Source organism: Typopeltis vanoorti, chromosome 7 (genome assembly GCF_054136105.1).
Source record: "Typopeltis vanoorti isolate ZY-2024b chromosome 7, IOZ_Tvanoo_1.0, whole genome shotgun sequence".
Lineage (NCBI taxonomy): Eukaryota > Metazoa > Arthropoda > Arachnida > Uropygi > Thelyphonidae > Typopeltis > Typopeltis vanoorti.
The window spans coordinates 137727853-137747823 of record NC_143555.1 but is presented as its reverse complement, the minus strand read 5'-3'; the positions used below and the strand labels follow the sequence as shown (position 1 = coordinate 137747823).

Sequence of the window (19971 nt, the reverse complement as noted above, 5' to 3'; positions counted from 1 at the left end):
TCCCAGGAGTCTACAAAATCACGTGTGACTGCGGGAAACAATACTATGGCCAAACTGAAAAATCCATCCTCTTACATCTGGAAGAATGCCAGAGAGATATTGCCTACAAAAGAACTAGAGCAAGTGCCCTGTTAAGCCATGTACTGTTTTCAGTAAACACAAATGATGAAGGCCGTCAACATGAGATAATCTGGACAACAACTTCAAACCTTCATATATGCCATGATGAGGTAGAATGCCGCATAGTCGAATCTAAGGAAATTGTTATAGACCCTCATCATATAAATAATAACCTTAGTTATAATGTACCAGACTCTTTCAGCTCTGCTATCCGATATTGGCACACTCGTGAAGTCAGCCGAACGTAGATGCCCAACAATAGAACTTCAACACGGACTGTAGCTACAGCTCAAAGATAACTGAATTTTATAATAGTCGTTTTTATAGTGATACAATGTTTCTTATAGTGTTTTTTATTTGCTTTCTATGTTCCCATGCCTGAAGAAGTTGGACAATCCGATGAAACATGTTGCATTTTGAATAAATTTAATTGTTTTTTCTAGTTCTCGGATCTATGTCAGTATATATAAATATGAATATATATATATATATATATAAAAAGGTTTAATGACCACATGCCAAATCACCACATGCCTCTCTGGCTGAATCAATCAGTGTTTTCTTCAAGGCTTTCCACTGACTCTCCAAGGTTTGGTTCCTGTTCTCAAACTCTTTCATTTTTTCTTCAATAATCTTTGTGTATATTAGTCTACAGTTCACATCTGAGAGCTGCTCAACTTTTATTCGCTTTAAAACTTTCTTACATGTTTTTCTTTTCAATATGAAATTCAATTTTATCCTGCTCAACACTTAATAGTGATCACTTCCAATTCCAAATCCTCTGTACACTCTGGTGTCCTGCACTAGGGAGCAAACATCACTATCAACAATAACATAGTCAATGAGACTTTTCTTATTCCTTGCCTCTTCTCTCCATGTGAATTTATGCACATTTTTATGTTGGAACATGGTGTTAGTAATAACCAGTCCATTTTCCTGAGCAGAAATCCAACAGGTATTGGCCATAAGTATTAGCTTTGCTCTTTTCTCCAAATTTTCCCAAAATATTTTTGTATGTCTGACAATCATTTCCTACTCTGCTATTTAGATCCCCAACAAGGACCAACTTTTCCTTTTTCATTGTGCCAGTTGCTTTCTCTAAAGCCTCAATTCCTCCACTTCTACTCTAGTAGAACCGTCTGTTGGACCACAGGCACAAATAAGTCTCATTGTCCAGTTCCCCATTCTGATATTACTAATTTGTATATCTCTATTATATCTTCTCTCTAATCCTCTCTCTCTCTCTCTCTCTTTCTCTCTCTCTCTGCACTTCCTGAATCCATCCTCATTAATAAAAAGTGGTATCTTGGATTGTGAGTAATTTGGTCTGTGAGTGTTTCGCAAGACAAGCAAAAATTTTTAATAAATTTTAACTTGATAAACGAGCGACATCTTGCAATACGAGTACTGTATTACCTATATGCTTTGTCTGCCAAGCATCACGTGATCACAAGCCGCTCAGGATTGTGGGTAGTCATCTCGCATGCACGGTCTCAGTCGGCATACCTCATTCGTACTGTCAGCATTCGTGCTAGCGTTGTGACCACATGTGTGTGCATAAAGCATTTTTTTATTTTGTGTCCAAATGTAGTGACTGTTCTTTATTATCTGTACTACGATAATGGTGTTCGTTGCCGAGTTTCAGAAGCTCATGGTTTCCGAGTGTTACCTGCCGCAAGAAGTTTTTAATTGCGATGAGAGTGGGATTTTTTGGAAAAAGATGCCAAAGAGGACCTACATTACAGCAGAAGAGAATGCAATGCTCTGTCACAAGCCCATGAAAGACCATCTCACCCTCTTGCTGTGTTCAATTACTTTATGTATTTTGTATTCATCATTTTTATATGAATATTTTTGAGTTTTGGAACGAATCATCCGAGTTTCTATTATTTCTTATGGAGAAATTCACATTGATATACGAGTGCTTTGGATTACGTGCACATTTCCGGAACGAATTATGTTCGCAAACCAAGGTACCACTGTAGTTCCATAGCACTAATATCACCTGCTAGTCTCACTGTGAGTCACTGTCTCTTTTCCTTGACACCCATTTGATTGTGTGTGCACAAAGTAGTCCAGTTATAAAGTGGGAGAATAACTTCCTTATTCCTACAAATTAATGTTCTCTTGAACAGCACACTTGTCTGATGATCACATCAGATAACTACTGAAGTGGCTAAGGCATCTTAACCACCTTAGCAATTTGTTTCCTAATTTATAATTCTCCATGCAGCATAACTTGGAAGTATCTAGTTTTGTTGACAACTTGCAACAAATTTACATTAATATAATACTCTGCTTGGAATATTCTTTGGCCAAAATGCATAACCTTATGGTTAACAATTTAAATTAATATTAATTAATTAATGTTCATAGAATTAGACTGTTCAAGCCAGTTTACAGGAATTCTTTATCAGATGTGTTTCTAGTATCATAATATGATACCAGAAGTATCATAATAATATGCCCATTTCCTTTTATCTGGTTCTGCTGTTACCCAATAATTATAGAATATGTGCATATTGCCAAAGCAAGATCTGCCTTTAACAAAACTGTGCTGCCCTCTATAGAGGATCTTTGCTGTCTGCCCACCTTCAAATGCAATTTAACCAGCCTTTCTAGTACTTTGATGACTGCACCAGAGATACTGATTGGTGCATAATTTATTTCATCGATCCTAGCTCTACCCTTGGTTAATGGAATTATCTTGCTCTTCTTTGGCATGTTCGGTTAACTTCGCTTCAAGCTAATTTTTGCTTTCCTCACCATAGCCATCACTGTCCTGGTCATACCACTTCTGAGTATCATAATCATGCTTCTCATGAAATTGAATCCGCAGCATTCTCTTTTAATGCACTGCTTTAAAGTCTCTTCATCCAGTTAATTCCCATGTAATTTATTCATCTAATTCTGGGGATGCAGTCAGATATAGCTTCCTAGCAATACCCTTTGAATACTTTCCATGTGCTATTAATTCCTCTTCAGTGCAGTTTCTTATTCCAAGACACTACTTCACAGATGTCTTCTAGTTTATTGTAATTACCTGCTTTAATAGTATATATATATATATATATATATATATATATATATATTTTTTTTTTTTTTAAATTCATTTTTACTCGGTTGGAATATTATAAAAAAAGGTTTAATGACTATTACCGAGAGAAAAGATGACAAGATATATTTAAAAAAGATACTACTAGTTTACTAGTTTCGTTACATGAACATCCTCAGGTATCACAATCAAAGAAGTATATAAAAAAATTACAGAGACTTAAAATTGTGCTAACAGAACAAGTATAAAAAACAGTAGCGTGTTTGAAAAAAATGCAAGTATGAGTTCCAAACAAACGAATACTACGTGCTGTCGCGAGTGCGCCAGTACTGAACAGAAGCAACGTGTGCGTCAGAGAGATTGTAACTCAGGCTGTTGTTGATATGAGAGAAATCTAGAGAAATTTCCCTAGATTCAACAATCTTTCTTTCGAGTTCATCGTAGCACATATGGATGTTAGCAGTTTGAGTCCAGTTTACAATGTGCTGGCGGCCTTCGTCTGAGTTAGCTGAAAAGAGAACGTGGCTAGAGAGAGCGCTAGCTCTAGTCCTGTTATAGGAGATATCTCTACGGTGTTCATCCAAACGTAGAAGGATTGATTTAGCAGTCTGTCCATAGTATGGCTTTCCGCAATCACAAAAAATCTTGTATACTCCTGGAAACTGAGTAGGAAGATGTTTCTGTTTATGTTTGCTAAGTAATGAACGAAGTTTTGGAAGCGTAGTGAAGCATGTTTTGAAGTTGAATTTCTTGAGAATCTTTGCCAGTTTTGGTGAAAGAGCTGATGTAAGGCAAGGAGATGAAGGCTCTTGGGGAAGAGGGATCTTCAGAAGTAGTTGAGTGCCTGGGGGAAAGAAATCTGTCAATTTTCTTTGGAGAGAAACCATTGTTAATAAACGTTTTTTTAAGAAAACGGAGTTCATTTTCAATTTCTGTTTCTTCTGTAAGTAATGATTTGGCTCGGTGGGCTAAAGTGGAAATAATATCACACTTTTGTGGGGGATAATGATGGGAGGAAGCATGAAGGTATCTGTCAGTATGAGTAGGCTTTCTAAAAATTGAGATTTTAATGCTCTCAGCACATCTGGTAAGTTTGAGGTCTAAAAAGGGGAGGCAGTCATCTGATTCCAGTTCAAGTACCCATATATAAAAAGGGAAATAAAATTGAATGTGAGAATTACAGAGGTATATCTCTACTGAGTATTCCTGATAAGATTCATGCAAGTATGCTTGAGAAAGTTGAGAAGAATTGTGGAAGAAAGCTTGGTGAAGAATAAGCTGAATTCAGGCGAAATAGAGTTTGTCAGGATCAGATCTTCACTTTAAGACAAATAGTTGAGAAATAATGGGAATATAACAAAGATCTGTATTTAAGTTTTGTTGATCTAGAAAAGGCATATGACAAAGTACAAAGAGAGAAGCTATTCAATACGCTACAGTTATATGGTGTCAATGGGACATTATATCAAGCAATACTCAGTCTTTATTTGAGTTGTAAGTCAGCAGTTAGAATTGAAGGAAGTACAGGAAGATGGTTTAATGTTAAATCTGGTATGAGACAAGAATGTACATTATCCCCTCTGTTATTTATTATCTATATGGATCACATTATGATAGAAAGTGGTATTAAATATGATATCAAAATTGGAGATGTTAATGTTAGCTCTTTGCTTTATTCGGACGATGGTTTACTTCTAAAATCCACTACAAGTCTGCAAGATTCCCTGACTAAATTGAATAACTGTTGTAATAGATATGGTATGAAGGTCAGCAATAAAAAGATAAAGGCAATGAAAATAGGCAGAATCGTTGAAAATGTCAACTGCGTTGTGAATGAAGAACCTGTGGAACAAGTAAAATATTTCAGCTAGCTACTTAGGCGATGATTCTTAGTGAAAATGGTAAATTAAATATGGAAATAGACAATAGAATCAACAATGTTGGTATGCTAGGAAGTCAATTAAATAAATTCATATGAGATAGGAGAGAAATTAGTCGGAACACTAAATTAGCTGTATACAAAACAGTGTTCAAACCAGTTTTAACTTATGGATCTGAGAGCTGGGTCAGAAATAAAACACTGGACCAAAGACAAAAGACTGCAGATATGAGAGTCCTGAGAAAGATTAGACGCGTGAACAGATGGCATCGATGACAATATCATATTAAAAACGAGGATATTAGGAAAGAACTTGACATTGTCAGCATCCAGGAATGCATTAGCAGAGCTAATCTCAGGTAGGATGGTCACTTAAACAGAATGAGAGAGGAAAGATTTGCAAAACATCTCTGCCAGGTTGGCAGGAAAACGACCCAGAGGAAGACCAAGATATAGGTGGATTGATATGGTAAAAAGTGCCTTAGAAGATAGAAATATAAGATCTGATAATGTTGGAGTCTTGAGAAGTAACAGACTGATTTGGAGAAAAATTGTAGATATGAAGTTAGTAATGATGTAAATTTTTCATGTAGTACTATCATATCCTGTACACCCCTTGAGGGTACATGGCAGGAATTTGATGATGATGATGACAAATTAGTAAGGGGATCATGTAATATAGATTCAAGAGAGATTTTGCTTGCAACAACTAGGATTAGAAATCTGAATCATTCTAGAAGATGAAGAGTGATCAGAAAGCATATGATTCACACATGTGAGGGATGAGCTGTTAGATGGTTATGAGAGCATCTTCAGTTAATATATTCAAAATAAGATATAACAGGTATCCAGCAAGAGGTACCTTGCTAGATAAATTTTGCTAGAAAGTTGTGATTGTAATAATAATAATACTCCAATTTCTTGAATGTCTGTAAGAAATTTTAAATGTTTACACAACTTAATGAATTCCTTTTTAAAAAGGCATAATTACAGAAATAGCATACCTTGGCCATGGAGTTAACCCGTTCAATATAGTAATCTGGATAATGTTCAGAAGGTTCTTCTGGTTCCTTAAAAATGAAAAACAATCAAAACAATTCCTTAAAAATTATATTTTTAAAAATATTCCTTAAAGAAATAAAGAAAAGTTTTGAGTATTTTTTTAATTTGAAAATGCAACAGAATTAAAATATAAGTATCAATAAATATTACTATTGTATGACACCTGCATAGACTCAAGATTCACTGCAGAAATCTAATCAAAATTGAACTACACAATCTATACTTCAAAAACATATTTTTGTCTGTTAATTATGTGCATTTCTTGACTGGTTTGTATTGTAGGAAGAGTGAGATTTTGGGATTACGGATGAGGCAACTAAGGTTATAATGCTAGTATATCTGTGTGTGTGTGCGTGCGTGCGTGCGTGCGTGCGCCTATTTATCTGGCAGTTTGCCTGTTTTGTGAGATGAAAAACACATTTTTATTGTTATTATTGCTATTAAACCATTCATTCAACTAACAACATATTTATCATACTGAATTTAAAATCCTTAAAAGACCCTGCATTAACATGTTCCAGCAATGTATTTTATTCAGCACAATTCTCCATGTAAAAATTCTACTCCTCACACACCTCTTCATCCCACTCTTACAAAAGTTCCAGGGATGGCCTCAAGTGTTTCCCCTCTCACCTTTTACTCTTTTTATAATCCTCTCTGGATTAATCTGCTAAAATCCCCTTACTAACGTAAACATCTCTAGCATATCACCTCTTTTCCTCCTATCCATCAAACTCTGTAATCCACATTCCTTTAATTTCTCTCTACAGCCAACATTCCAGAGCCTTAGTCACTCATGTCTGGACCTTCTTCAATGTTTTCACATCACAATGAAAACCAGGTGTTCGAATCTGAGCACAACAGTAAAAGTGTTGTCTCGCTTTATTAGGGTAGCACAACCACCTCCTTATCCCTGCAGGTTAGTGTACATCTGATCATAGTGGCAATATGATGCACAGTCTTTGCAACACTTGCAATATGCCCTTTAAACTTCTGTCTACTGTTAACCATCACTCCCAGATCTCGAATATCATCCACTTGCTGCAGTATAATGCCATCAATATAGTACATAGCTTGATTTTTCTGAAATCCAAAATGCAATGTCTTACATTTATTAATGTTAAAACTACAACACCACTCATTTCTCCAAACCCATTTCTCCAGTCTATTCAAATCTTCCTGAAGTGAATTAATATAGGAGTGCTCCTTAAATTCTCCCAACTTTGCATCATCAGCAAACAACTGAAGATCCCCAGTCAATCCACGTGATTATATCATTTACAAACAAGTTAAACAGCAAGGGCTCAAGAAGAGAAACCTTAGGACATACCACATATCCATCATACACAACTTTCTGGTATCATTCAGAATACCAATCTCCAATCCATCTAATCTACACTCATGAGCAGTTGAATTAGAGATATCTGCCGTGTTGGCGAAATGGTGCTGTGGTCGCCCTGGCGAATGGAATAGTTCCACGTGGCACATCACGGGGATGTCGTCAGACCTTGTACCGACCGTCTGAGTAATAGTCGAGCACAGAATGGGGAAGAATTGAGATCTCAGCAAATTCGATCGCGGCCAGATAGTCGAAGCCAGACATATGGGACACTCCATCTCCGAAGTCGTGCAGGCACTGAGCTTTTCACTGCCACTATGTCAAGAGTGTACCACGAGTACATGGAATCTGGTAAAAACACAGCCGCCAGGGAAAACTGCCATGGTGTACGTGTCGATGACAGGGGATGCCGTCGACTAGCTCGGATGGTAACAGCGAATAGACAGCCCACAGTGCCGCAGATCACTCGCCAATTCAATGCTGGACAACAACAACATGTGAGCAGCAACACCATCCAGAACCATCTCCTCACTATGAGGTACAGAAGCCACTGCCCAACTAGGGTACCTCTGCTCACTGCACATCACAAAGCCACAACAATTAGCATGGGCACAGGAACACCGCCATTGGACCCTCGACGCATGGAAAAAGGTCGCCTGGACTGATGAGTCAAGGCACCCATTGGTACATGTCGATGGCAGGGTACGAGTGTGTCGCCAAGCACATGAAGCGATGGCTCCCTCGTGCCAGCAGGGTACAGTTCAGGCCGGTGGTGGTGGTGGTGGTATCCTCATATGGGGACTGTTTACGTGGGATGAAATGGGTCCCCCTGGAACATCTACCATCATCCCTCACTGATGAACGATACAGGGACCTGCTGTCAGATCATGTGCATCCATTTCTGCACCTACAGCACCCTGCAGGAGACCAGTACCTACAGCAAGACAATGCACCGGCCCACCACTCCCAAATTGTGGCTGAGTGGGTGGATGAACACTCCGCAGACATGAGGATGCTTGGCTGGCTCCCGAGGTCCCCTGACCTCAATCCAACTGAACACATCTGGGATGCTGTCGAGAGATATACGTGCCCTGGACCCTGCTCCGACCTATCTCCGTGCATTGTGGAGTCCATGCCACGCCACATCACCGCTGTCATCAAGGCGAAAGGGGGTGCTACCTGCTACTAGGCAGGTATCTCTAATTCAGCTGCTTATGAGTGTATATACTATTAATTCCCATCCTCTGCAACTTGTACACCAACTTATTATTATTATTATTTACATGGGTACTCCATGGATTCAAAAGACTCATCACAGGAGATCCACACTATCCATTAACGCAGTACCTATCATACATCTCATTAAATTTATTCATTGTTGTATGCTTACAACCATCTCTGGCAATCCATTCCACTTATTCTTCACTCTCCAAGTAAAGAACCTATTTAAGTTTATAAATTTATAAGGGAATAAAAATTTCTTTGATGTCAATCTTATAGCATTTAGATCCCTTTAAATCTGTGACTACTGTGCACAGATTTAGTCACCTGCATTTCTAGGGGACAAGGAGGTGGTGGAGAAGATTCAGAGACGATTGACCAAGCTCATGACAGGCCTGCGGAATGATCTCTATGAAGATAGATTGAAGGTGTGTTAGCTGAGAGGCAAGGAGAGACGATATGATAGAAAATAAGTTTCTATCATATCGTCTCTCCTTTCCTCTCAGCTAACACACCTTCAATCTATCTTCATAGAGATCATTCCGCAGGCCTGTCATGAGCTTGGTCAATCGTCTCTGAATCTTCTCCACCACCTCCTTGTCCCCTAGAAATGCAGGTGACTAAATCTGTGCACAGTAGTCACCACTGGCTTATAGCCTTATAAATCATAGAATCACCACTGAATCATAGCTTTATAAAGAGGGATAATAACCTCTCTATATTTATTTATCAATATGCTCTTCAACATCCAATTATCATGATGTAATCTATCAAATGCCTTTGCAAACTATAAGAATATCACTGTATATGATTCTCCCTAATCTAACACACTCATTACCTTATCATAAAATGCAAATGAATTGCTAAAACAAGCCCTCCTTTAGAAATCCATGTTAATCATCATAAAGAATCCTATGTCCATCAAACCAATCCTGTATTCTATTCCTGACCAATCTTTTCAACACCTTGACTACAACTGGAGTTATACACTGTTCTAAAATTGGAAAGTTCTGTCCAAGAACCATGCTTGTGAAGTGGCTATTATGCCTTTCTTTCCTTGTTAGGGAAGAAACTTAACATTATATTGTGATATGTCATCTCTTTCCACATCCTTATTTACATCTAATCCAGTCCACACCTGATACACCTCTGATTCTTTCACTTCCATTTTCTAATACTTGTCCCTTCTCCACGTTGCACAGCATCCTTTGTGATATATGGTGATAAAGTGGTCATTCAATAATTCCACTATATATTAAAGATGCCAAGAAATTCTATTCTTGGTTTCAATCCTTTATCCAAGTAAGCGAAACAATGTTTTGCACATGAAGTATCTTCACGACTGAGCTACTTGCATATAGAGGCCAATGATCTCACATCAGCTGAATTAGTATGTATCCCATAATGCAAAGCACGCACCCTTTTGGATGTGTATAATGCTATGCATAATGGGAAGGGCCAAGGTCCACTGGATCCTTTGCAACAGTCATTCAGCTATCACAATTGTCAACCAGTATCAACAAGCAATAATTATTATGCCACAGCCTTATATTTCTGCACTCCAAAATGCAACACTTGGCACTTATTAATATTAAAACTAAACCCCACTCCTTTCTCCAAGTCAAAAGTCTATTCAAATCTTCCTGAAGAGAATTAGCATCAGCAATTCTACTTATAATTCTCCCCAACTTTGCATCATCAGCAAACAACTGAAGATCTCTAGTCAGTTCACATGATATATCATTTATAAACATGTTAAACAGCAATGGCCCAAGAACAGAACCCTTGGGTATGCCACTGGTTACCCTCCATTTTGAGATACTGCTCCAAAATACACTACCTGTTAGTATTGTTCAGAGAGCCAATCTTCAATCCATCTAACAGTATACTATCTATTCCCATCCTTTGCAACTTGTACACCAACTTATCATTTGGTCATCTATCAAATGCTTTTGATTATTATTATTATTAATATTATTATTATTTCATGACACCTCCAAGAGGTCCAAAGACTCATTCAGGTAGGGCATATACTCTACAACTCTCCATCTCCACCACTCCCATTTGTCTCCAACATCTACACCAATGCCATCTTCTGCACACCACCACTAGTATTTTTTTGTCTCTAAATTGCATGTGTCCTGAAGGCCGATTTGTCTGTATGTGGGATGAAAAACCTGAGTTTCCATGAGAAAAACACTGCTACCTCTGTATGAGATTAGCTAACTCACCTTCAACTGAAAAAACCCATATAAAGATTCCTCCAATCACAACGAGAATCGAACTTAGGCCTTTTCCGATTGAAGGGCGCAACATACTGTCGTGTTTCCTATTGCGTTACTGAGGTTATTATAATTATTATTATTATTATTATTCAGAACTCCGTGGAGTCAAAAGACTCATTAGGGAGGCCCCCCCCAAGAAACACAAAGTCTATCATACAACTCCTTAAACTCATTGACTGTTCTCACTCTCACCACTCCATCAGGCAATGCATTCCATGGTTCAACCACCCTCCACACAAAGAAACCACTCCTCACCCTCTTGCTCACAGTTTCCTTTCGTAACTTCCAGGGATGGCCTCTTGTCATCACTCCTTCCCGCTGTTCAACCAAGCGAAAGAACTCCCTAGTGTCAACCCTGTAACCACCTCTCAACAGTTTAAAAGTCTCAATCATATCACCTCTCCTTCTTCTATACACCAAACTCCGCAGTCCACATTCCCTCAGCCAATCCTCGTAACTATCCTTGTACAGTCCTGAAACCATCTTTGTCATCCATCTTTGTATCCTATCCTCAGTTAATTTATCCCCTTCAAATCCTGGAGACCAAATCTGAGAACAATAGTCCAAGTGTGGTCTGATCAGAGACTTATACAACGGAATGATAACCCTCTTATCTCTGCAGGTCAGTGTCCTTCTCATATTGCAGCAATCCTCTGTGTTACCTTCACCACCTTTGCAATATGTCCCCTAAACTTCAGGTTTCTATCAACCATCAACCCCACATCACTTGTCTCCCCTACTTCTTCCAGCATAATTCCTCCCATAGAGTATGCTGCATCCCATCGATGTTTCCCAAACCTCAAGACCTTACATTTTGCTGCATTAAACTGACATCCCCATTCATTTGCCCATCTATCTAGCTTATTCAAATCCTCTTGAGGGACCACCACATCTGCACTATTACTAATAATCCTTCCCAGCTTCGCATCATCCGCAAACAACTGAATATCCCTTTGCAATCCACTGGCAATGTCATTGATATAAAGGTTAAACAATATAGGTCCTAGTACTGAGCCCTGTGGGACCCCACTTGTAATCCTCTGCCTCCTTGAAACTGCTCCACCATACACAACTCTCTGATACCTATCAGACAGCCAATCCTAAATCCAGTTGACCAATCTGACATCCAGACCCATGTGCTGCAACTTAAAGATCAGCTTATCATGTGGCACCCTGTCAAATGCCTTTGCAAAGTCTAAGAAAATTGCAGTATATGCCTTTTCCTCATCTAATGTTCTTGTAACTTTATTATAAAAAGCTAGCATATTGCTAAAACAAGAGCGCCCTTTCACAAATCCATGTTGATTCTCACAGATAACATTACCCTCATCTGCCCAATGTTGTATTTGGTCCCTCACTACATTCTCCAAGATCTTAACAACTACTGATGACACACACACTGGCCTATAATTAGACACTTCCAGTCTGTTACCACCCTTATGCAATGGGACTATCTTACTTTCCTTCCATTCCCTGGGCACCTTTGCCGAAGCCAGACTTTCATTGAAAAGCCAGGTTAAAGGCACTGTCAGTTCCCTAGCACATTCTCTCAAAACTCGTGGTGAAATACCATCCAGTCCCAAAGCTTTACTGACATCCAGAGTACTCAGTATCTGAAACACACTCTCCTCCTGTACCTCTAAACCTCGAACCAGCCCTATCCCTCTAGCATTAAAACTGACTCCTCTAGGATGAAATACTCCAATAAAATGTTCATTGAACAATTTCACTATGTTCTCTGCATCAGTCACTCTATTCCCATTTTTATCCCACAATATCATTCTTCCACAGTCATTTCTCCTCCTATTGGCGACATAGCTAAAAAATTCCCTAGGATTTTCTTTGGATCTTAGGGCCAACCTCCTCTCATATTCCAGTTTCGTATTCCGTACCACACTAGTCACCCTTCTGGCCTGTGTCTTATATTCTTCATGCATCCTCTCTTCACCTGTCTCCTTATATCTCTTCCATAGCCTCTTTTTCACATGCAATTCCTGTTTAATATTGTTTGTCATCCACTTTACTTCAAATTGTGTCCTCTTCTTCACTCATGGTATACAACTTACCATTACTGCTAGCAAATATTCTTTCACAATTTCCCACGCACTAATGATATCCCAGCCTTCCAATTCCTCCCTTCATGAAACTTCCCAAAGTTGACGTCTAAGACTATTATAATCACCTGCTTTATAATTCCACATAAGTTCCCGTCTCTTTGATACTCCTGCATGTCTATTCATTTTCCAAGTCAAAACCATATGGTGGTCACTCTCTCCAACTGGTGGGAGAGATGTCATCTCAGTTATTATCAACTCTTCTGATGCTATAACCAAATCCAAAACTCTTGAACCTCTTGTTCCCTCTGTTACATGTTGCCTAAGACATTTGTCCCTCAAGAATTCTAGAAATTCCATTCCCTTATTGCTACATGCATCTTCCTCTCTCCAATTTATACTACTGTAGTTAAAATCTCCCATAACAATCATTCTTCTTGCACTTGCCAAACTTAGCTGTCTAAACATCTCCTGGTCCCCATCCTCTGTGCTCCTGGGTCTGTAGCAACACCCCATTAAATATCCCGTCTTGCCTACCTCTACCTCACACCATATGCTCTCAAAATCATTTGTCTCACTTCCTTCCAAAGTCTCCACTCTTAGAGGACATAGGTCATCACTTATCATAAGCAGTACCCCCCCACCACCACGCTTTCCCCTCCTATCCTGACAAAAAATGCTATACCCAGCAACTTCTATTTCTGTTATTATATCCCCTTCTGTCAACCACGTCTCAGTGATCCCAATAATTTTTGGCCAGGCTGATGCTATCTGCACCACCAAGTCCTCTGCCTTATTCCGGATACTCCTGGCATTAGTATAAAGCATGTAAATGCCATTGTTTCTATACCCAGCATTATCCCTTCTAGACTCCACTGGGCTCAGTGCTACCTGACATCGTCTCCCTTCTCCCAAATATCCATTCCCACAAGAGGCCACCCCTGCTATCATCCTCCCTGGGACACACTTACTCGTTCAGAACAGCAATCTCTCCAGATGCCTACGTCCTTCCTCATTCAAATGTAAGCGGTCTCTCGCATACAATTCCTCTCTTTCCTCAAACGCACTCCAAGCATCCACATATACCAGTCCTCTCTTGTCACACATTCTTGCTATTATGCCATTCAATATCACCGCTCTTCTGCTCAGCTCATCATTATCATACCTAGGCAACACGCACACTATTTTTCCTCTCTCTCTGTCTTCTTCCGTACAGCCTCAAGCAAAAATCTCATATTTCTCGCTGCTCGACTTTCATTACCACTCAAGTCATTTGTTCCTACCATCACAATCATCTCATCCACCCTTTCACCTCCCTTTCTATTGTTCCTCCTGGCAAACACTCCTCACGCATCCTATCTTGAACACCACGGATCATTGAGTCACCATACATTATACCTCTTACCATTCTCTCTCTCCTATTTTTTCCATTTTCTCCTCTTCTTTCATTCCCATAGGTCTCTCATTCCCTCTCTTCTACTGCTATTCTCTCTTCTAGCATTCTCATACCTCTCTCTCCTACTGTTTCCATTCTCCCCTCTTCTAGCACTCCCGTACATCTCTCTCATTCCCTCTCTCCTACTGTTTCCATTTTCTCTACTTCTAGCACTGCCATATCCCTCTTTCATTCCGTCTCTCCTACTGTTTGCATCCTCTCGTCTTCTAGCATTCCCATATCTCTCTCTCATTCCATCTCTCCTACTGTTTCTATTCTCTCCTCTTCTAGCACTTGCATATCTCTCTCTCATTCCATCTCTCCTACTGTTTTCATCCTCTCGTCTGCTAGCATTCCCATACCGCTCTCTCATCTTACAAATTTGCAAAATGAGCCCCCTTTGCCTCACAACTCAGCCATCTTGTAATTCATCATCTCTGCTCTCCTCAACTCACTATTATCATATCTGAGCAACACACTAATGAATTTCCCAACAACACTATTAGCCTTTACCTCCTTCAAACAACTTCCTCGAGTCTTTAGCAACATTCCTTTTTTCACCATCTAAGTCATACATGCCCACAACTACTATTAATTCTGATGCCCACTCTTTCCTTCTCTGAAAAGCACACCTCTAATGATCAAGCCCCATAGAATAATATGTGTTTATCCTTTGACTCTTTCTTCATAATACTAACTTCCTCCTTCTCATTTGCATCAGCCAATCTCTTCTTTAGATGTTTAATCTCATCTTCCAGATTCTATGGATTTGTTTCACAGTTTTATCAACTCTTGCCTAATCTCTTCCACTCCATTCCCTTTGTCATCATACCTGTCTACTGTTGATTGGATTTTAATGGTATAGATGCGAACACAGATTGATAAGAAAATAACTATTTATTGACTTAATTGCTAATATTTCGCTGGTATTCTATCCAGCATCTTCAGAGCACACAAACAGTTTGTTACACTGGCGAGACAACCGCAATCTTGTGTAACAGGGGGACTAGTATGAGCAATTGTAGCATGCAACACAAAGACTAAAGTTCTAATTAGGCGGCATCTAAGTTGGAAAAAAAAAAAAAATGAGAGAGAAAGTAGGTATTAATTTGGTCTTAGGATGACTGTCTCCCAAATCTTTGGTAGATTTATACAGCCATACTTGTTGAAGTTTGGAGTATGTTTCAAGGCTTCTGTTGATTCCAGGAACAACCTCTCTGACTTGTAAAAGCTTCTGTGCAGCACTTTTGGTTTTTTCCAACTGATCCTCTCTGCGGGGGGTATCCAAAGCATGGTCTGCTAGACCTGACTTGTCATAGTGAAAGTGCCGGATATATTTTTTGTGTTCACTGAGGCAGATGTCCACAGTTCTTCCTGTCTGTCCATAGTAGGCTTGATGACATGAACAGGGCACTTCATGGATGTGATAAAGGAGAGAATCTGTCCTTTGGTGAATGGATGAGAGTTGCCAATTTCACATAAGGTTTAAATATGGTGCATAGTTGGTGTTTGTTAAGCACTTGAGATATCTTTTCAGATGTGCCTTTAATGTATGGGGTTGTGACAGTTTTGTAGTCTTCTGTGGTAGACAGTGGGGGGGGGGAGATTTTTGGAAAGCATTTAGCATTTTATCTATCTTATGGGATTATAGCCATTGGTCAGGAAGATCGTAGATGAGAAAGTTCAGCAGTGAGAACAATGTAATTGTAACAAATTGCTCTAGCTCTATGGGTTAGTGTTTTTAAGATACCATATTGTTGAGAAGGGTGATGGTGTGATTGTTTGTGTAAATATCTCCCTGTATGTGTGGGTTTTCTATAAACCAAGAATGATAAGGAAGCTTCTGGAAGATGTGTGATTAGTGTCCAGGAAGGGCAGACAGTCATTGGCTTCTAGTTACATTGTAAAGTGGATTTTTGGGTGCTGGCTATTTAGATGCACTAAAAATGCATTCAATGTATCTAGGCCATGTGGCCAAATAGCAAACACATCATCAACATAGCGTAGTCAGAGACTAGGTTTGAGAGTGGCTATATTGATAGCTAGCTTTTCCAGATGTTCTATGTAGAAGTTGGCTAAGGGGGGGGAGGAATCCCATAGCTGTCCCATCTAATTGTTTGTATATTTTTCCTTTCCATGTAAAATAACCTGCCTGTACTGTGAATTTAAATAGCTGAAATACATCAGGGGGAAATTGTGAATTTAGTAAATTAAGGGTTTCAGTTAATGGTACATTCATAAATAGTGAGGTGATATCAAAACTCACCATTAAGTCTGAACTTTTTAAGGTGTGGTTTTCTAAAATACTTTTTAGGTGGATAAATTTTTAACAAAAGAGGGAGAATTGTTTGTGAAAGTGGCTAGTAGTTTGGCTAAATGTTTAGCAAGTTTATATGTAGGACTGTTTATACTATCTACAATAGGGCATAAAGGTGCATCTTGTTTGTGAATTTTTAGAGCTACATATATCCTGGGTGTTTTAACATGGAAGGGCTTGAGTTTGTTGACTGTTTCTTTAGGCCAGGAAGTGACTTTGTTCAATAATTTGCACACCTTATTCTTTTGTGAGTTGGTGGGATCCTGATCTATAATTTGGTATATTGTGGAGAAGTGAGTGCATTTTGCATTCATATTCTGTTATATCCATCACCACAGTCATGTTTCCTTTGTCTGATTTGGTTATCATTGTGTAGCTCTTTTAGAGCCATGATTTCTTTATGTGAGATATTATTTTTGGGAGGCTTAGAATGGACTAGGATGTTGGCCATGTCTAACCGAATATTATTGGCTATTGCTGGAGGCAGGTCATATATCCTGCATTCAATGGAAGCCATTATTTTGGCTTTCCACATGGTTGAGAATATCTGTCTACTGTTTCTGTTTACTACCAGTTTACTCTGTTTAAATTTCTGCATACTACCAGCAATGCTTTCTCTAATTTGAAATGCTCTAGCCCAGCGTTTTCCGACCTGTGGTCTGCAGGATAGTTTATTTTCATTAAACTTTATCTTATCATGTTGCTCACATCTGTTGTTCACACCTGGCCTAATTGATATGTTCATATTGTTCCGAATGTCTCCATTTATAACAGCATTGCATTGTCATAAATGACACATTTAGGGTTGTAAAATTGTAATTTATTACTTCATCTTTATGATATGTAAAATATAAAAAATTTCCATTTTGGATTTTATGGGGACCAGGGTGAATTAACATTCGCTACAGGGGGTTGCGACATCAAAAAGGTTGGGAAACACTCTAGCCTATCATTACACTTTTTCACATAAATTGATACTTTCCTTCTTTTTGTTCATCCTAACAGACTAAAAATCTTTCACATTTTTTGGTGCATACATTAAACAATTCTTGTAATGCATCCACTGGCAAAAACAGGACAGAACTCAATGTTTATACCAAACCTTTCTGTGTGCAGACATGTACTTCTTTATGGATACCTTTTCCAGAAAGCAGTAGGAATACAAACACAAACAAGTAACAAGAACAAAACTAACAAAATTACAACAGCAAATACTATTGAAGAATATCTGTATCCAGCATGAAAAAAATGAAGCACAATTATATGGCAAAAAAAATTAAATTAAAAAAAAATTTCTTAGTGTAGCTCAAATATACCACTACATTTCAGATCCTAACAAAGGTCATTATTGTTACTGAGCTAAGGAATTTTTCAAGAGGAAAAGCAGAATTTCTGAGAGGGGAACTGTCCTTCACTCGATGGGAAATGAGGGAAGTCATGGTGGGCAGGGGAACATGGCATAAAAAGTGTAGATGATGGTTTCAGGAGTAGATGTGTGAGTGTGCAAGAAAGGATTATGACTGTCAAGGATGTGGAAGTAATATTTAGGTCAGGGGAGGGGTATAGTATCAATGATGATAGACAGGAATGGATAGGGTGTAGAAGAGTCATGTCCAAGAAGTGGGGTTAGTGGGACTTGTTATAGAAACTAAAACAAGCTAGTGTGTATGTTTACAAATGTTACAAGTATTTGAAACAAGGGGAATAAAATTGTATATTTGATATAGTTCATTTGCCCAAAAATTGTTGGTATAAGTGAGATATGGTTGAACGAGGATGATATTCTGACAGAAATAGAGATGGAGGGATATGTAGTCTTTTGCGAAGACAGACAAAGCAAAAAAGGAGAAGGAGTGTAACTGATGATGGCAGAGATGTTGTTCCTATAGGATGAAGATGCTAGGAGCAAATACTGACAGTGGTTTTGATGCAGTATGGTGTGAAGTGGAGGTGGATAGGATGAAATGTTTATTTCTATAGCTTGGTTGTGAAAGGCAGTGTAAGGAAATGTGTAGACAAATTGATCTGGCTAATAAGAAAAGGGTGATCATTATCAATGATTTCAATTATGGTAATATAGATGGAATGAAAAGACAGCATCAGGAACAAAAGAGAATGAATTTCTTGGGTTTTTAAAGGATAACTACCTTAAACAGTATACATAACAGAGACTATACATGAAGGATCTTCGATTTGATTATCTCATCAGAAAATATTGCTGAAAATGAAGTGTTACATCATCCTCCAGTTGGTAAAAATGACCATGAAGTGATCACTTGAGTGTTCAACAGCCATATCAGGACTTTAGCGAGAAAGACCTGATATGGCTGGTGAACACTCAACTATAAAGCAGGTGATTATGGCAAACTCAGGAGGCAGCTTACAGTGATATCATGGAATGAGGAATTGCATGGGAAGGAAATCAATGCTGTTTGGTGTCTACTCAGGAATTATCTGGCAGAGACAATGACTGAGTATATTCCGAAGGTCAGGAGATTAAATAAGGCAGGTGTAAAACAGATGACTGAAGAAGTGAAGCATGTAATCTGGAAGAAAGAGGAATTCTGGAGGTGGCACAAGATGAGTGAGGATAACCAGTTACATAAGGAGTACACAGAACAAACAAAGAAGATGACTCACTTAGTAACTGCTGCTCATACTTAGTAAAGGGCAGTATGAGAAGCAGTTAGCAAAGGACACTAAGAGCAATCCTAGGGAGTTTTTTCAATATGTGGCCAGTAGAAGGAGGAATGATTATAGGAGGAGGATGTTGGTCAGTGATAAAGGGAGAATGATAAACAATGAGGAAGATATAGTAGAGGTGTTAAATGAGCAGTTCGTTAAAGTATTCCATCCTTATATTGCAACATAATGCAGAGCTTGAGAGCAGCGGAAATGGGAGAAAAATCACTAAAAATCACTGATGGTGAGTGAGCAGGAAGTATATGAGGAATTGAGTAAACTTGATGTCAACAAGGCTATGGGACTTGATAGTATACCACCACGTGTCTTGAGGGAATGTACCAGGGAATTAACAATACTTTTAACATATATTTTCAACACGAGTCTAAGAGTAGCCCAAGTCCTGAAGGAATAGAAAGATGGGCGAATTGTTCTGCTTCATAAAGGAGGTGATAAGACTAAGGCTTCAAATAATAGGGCAATCTGCTGGTCTGGAGTTGTGGTCAAAGTGTTTGAGAAGCT

General features: G+C 38.7%; 1 protein-coding gene across 1 annotated transcript in view; it reads right to left on the bottom strand.

Annotated features, from left to right (window-relative positions):
- LOC150105113 (disheveled-associated activator of morphogenesis 2-like) overlaps positions 1-19971 on the bottom strand; it is a 575640-nt gene that overhangs the window by 474755 nt on the left and 80914 nt on the right. The window contains exon 4 of the mRNA XM_090396160.1: positions 6059-6124. Within this exon, the coding sequence (XP_090252286.1) occupies positions 6059-6124 (66 nt within the window). The remainder of the gene's footprint in view (positions 1-6058; positions 6125-19971) is intronic.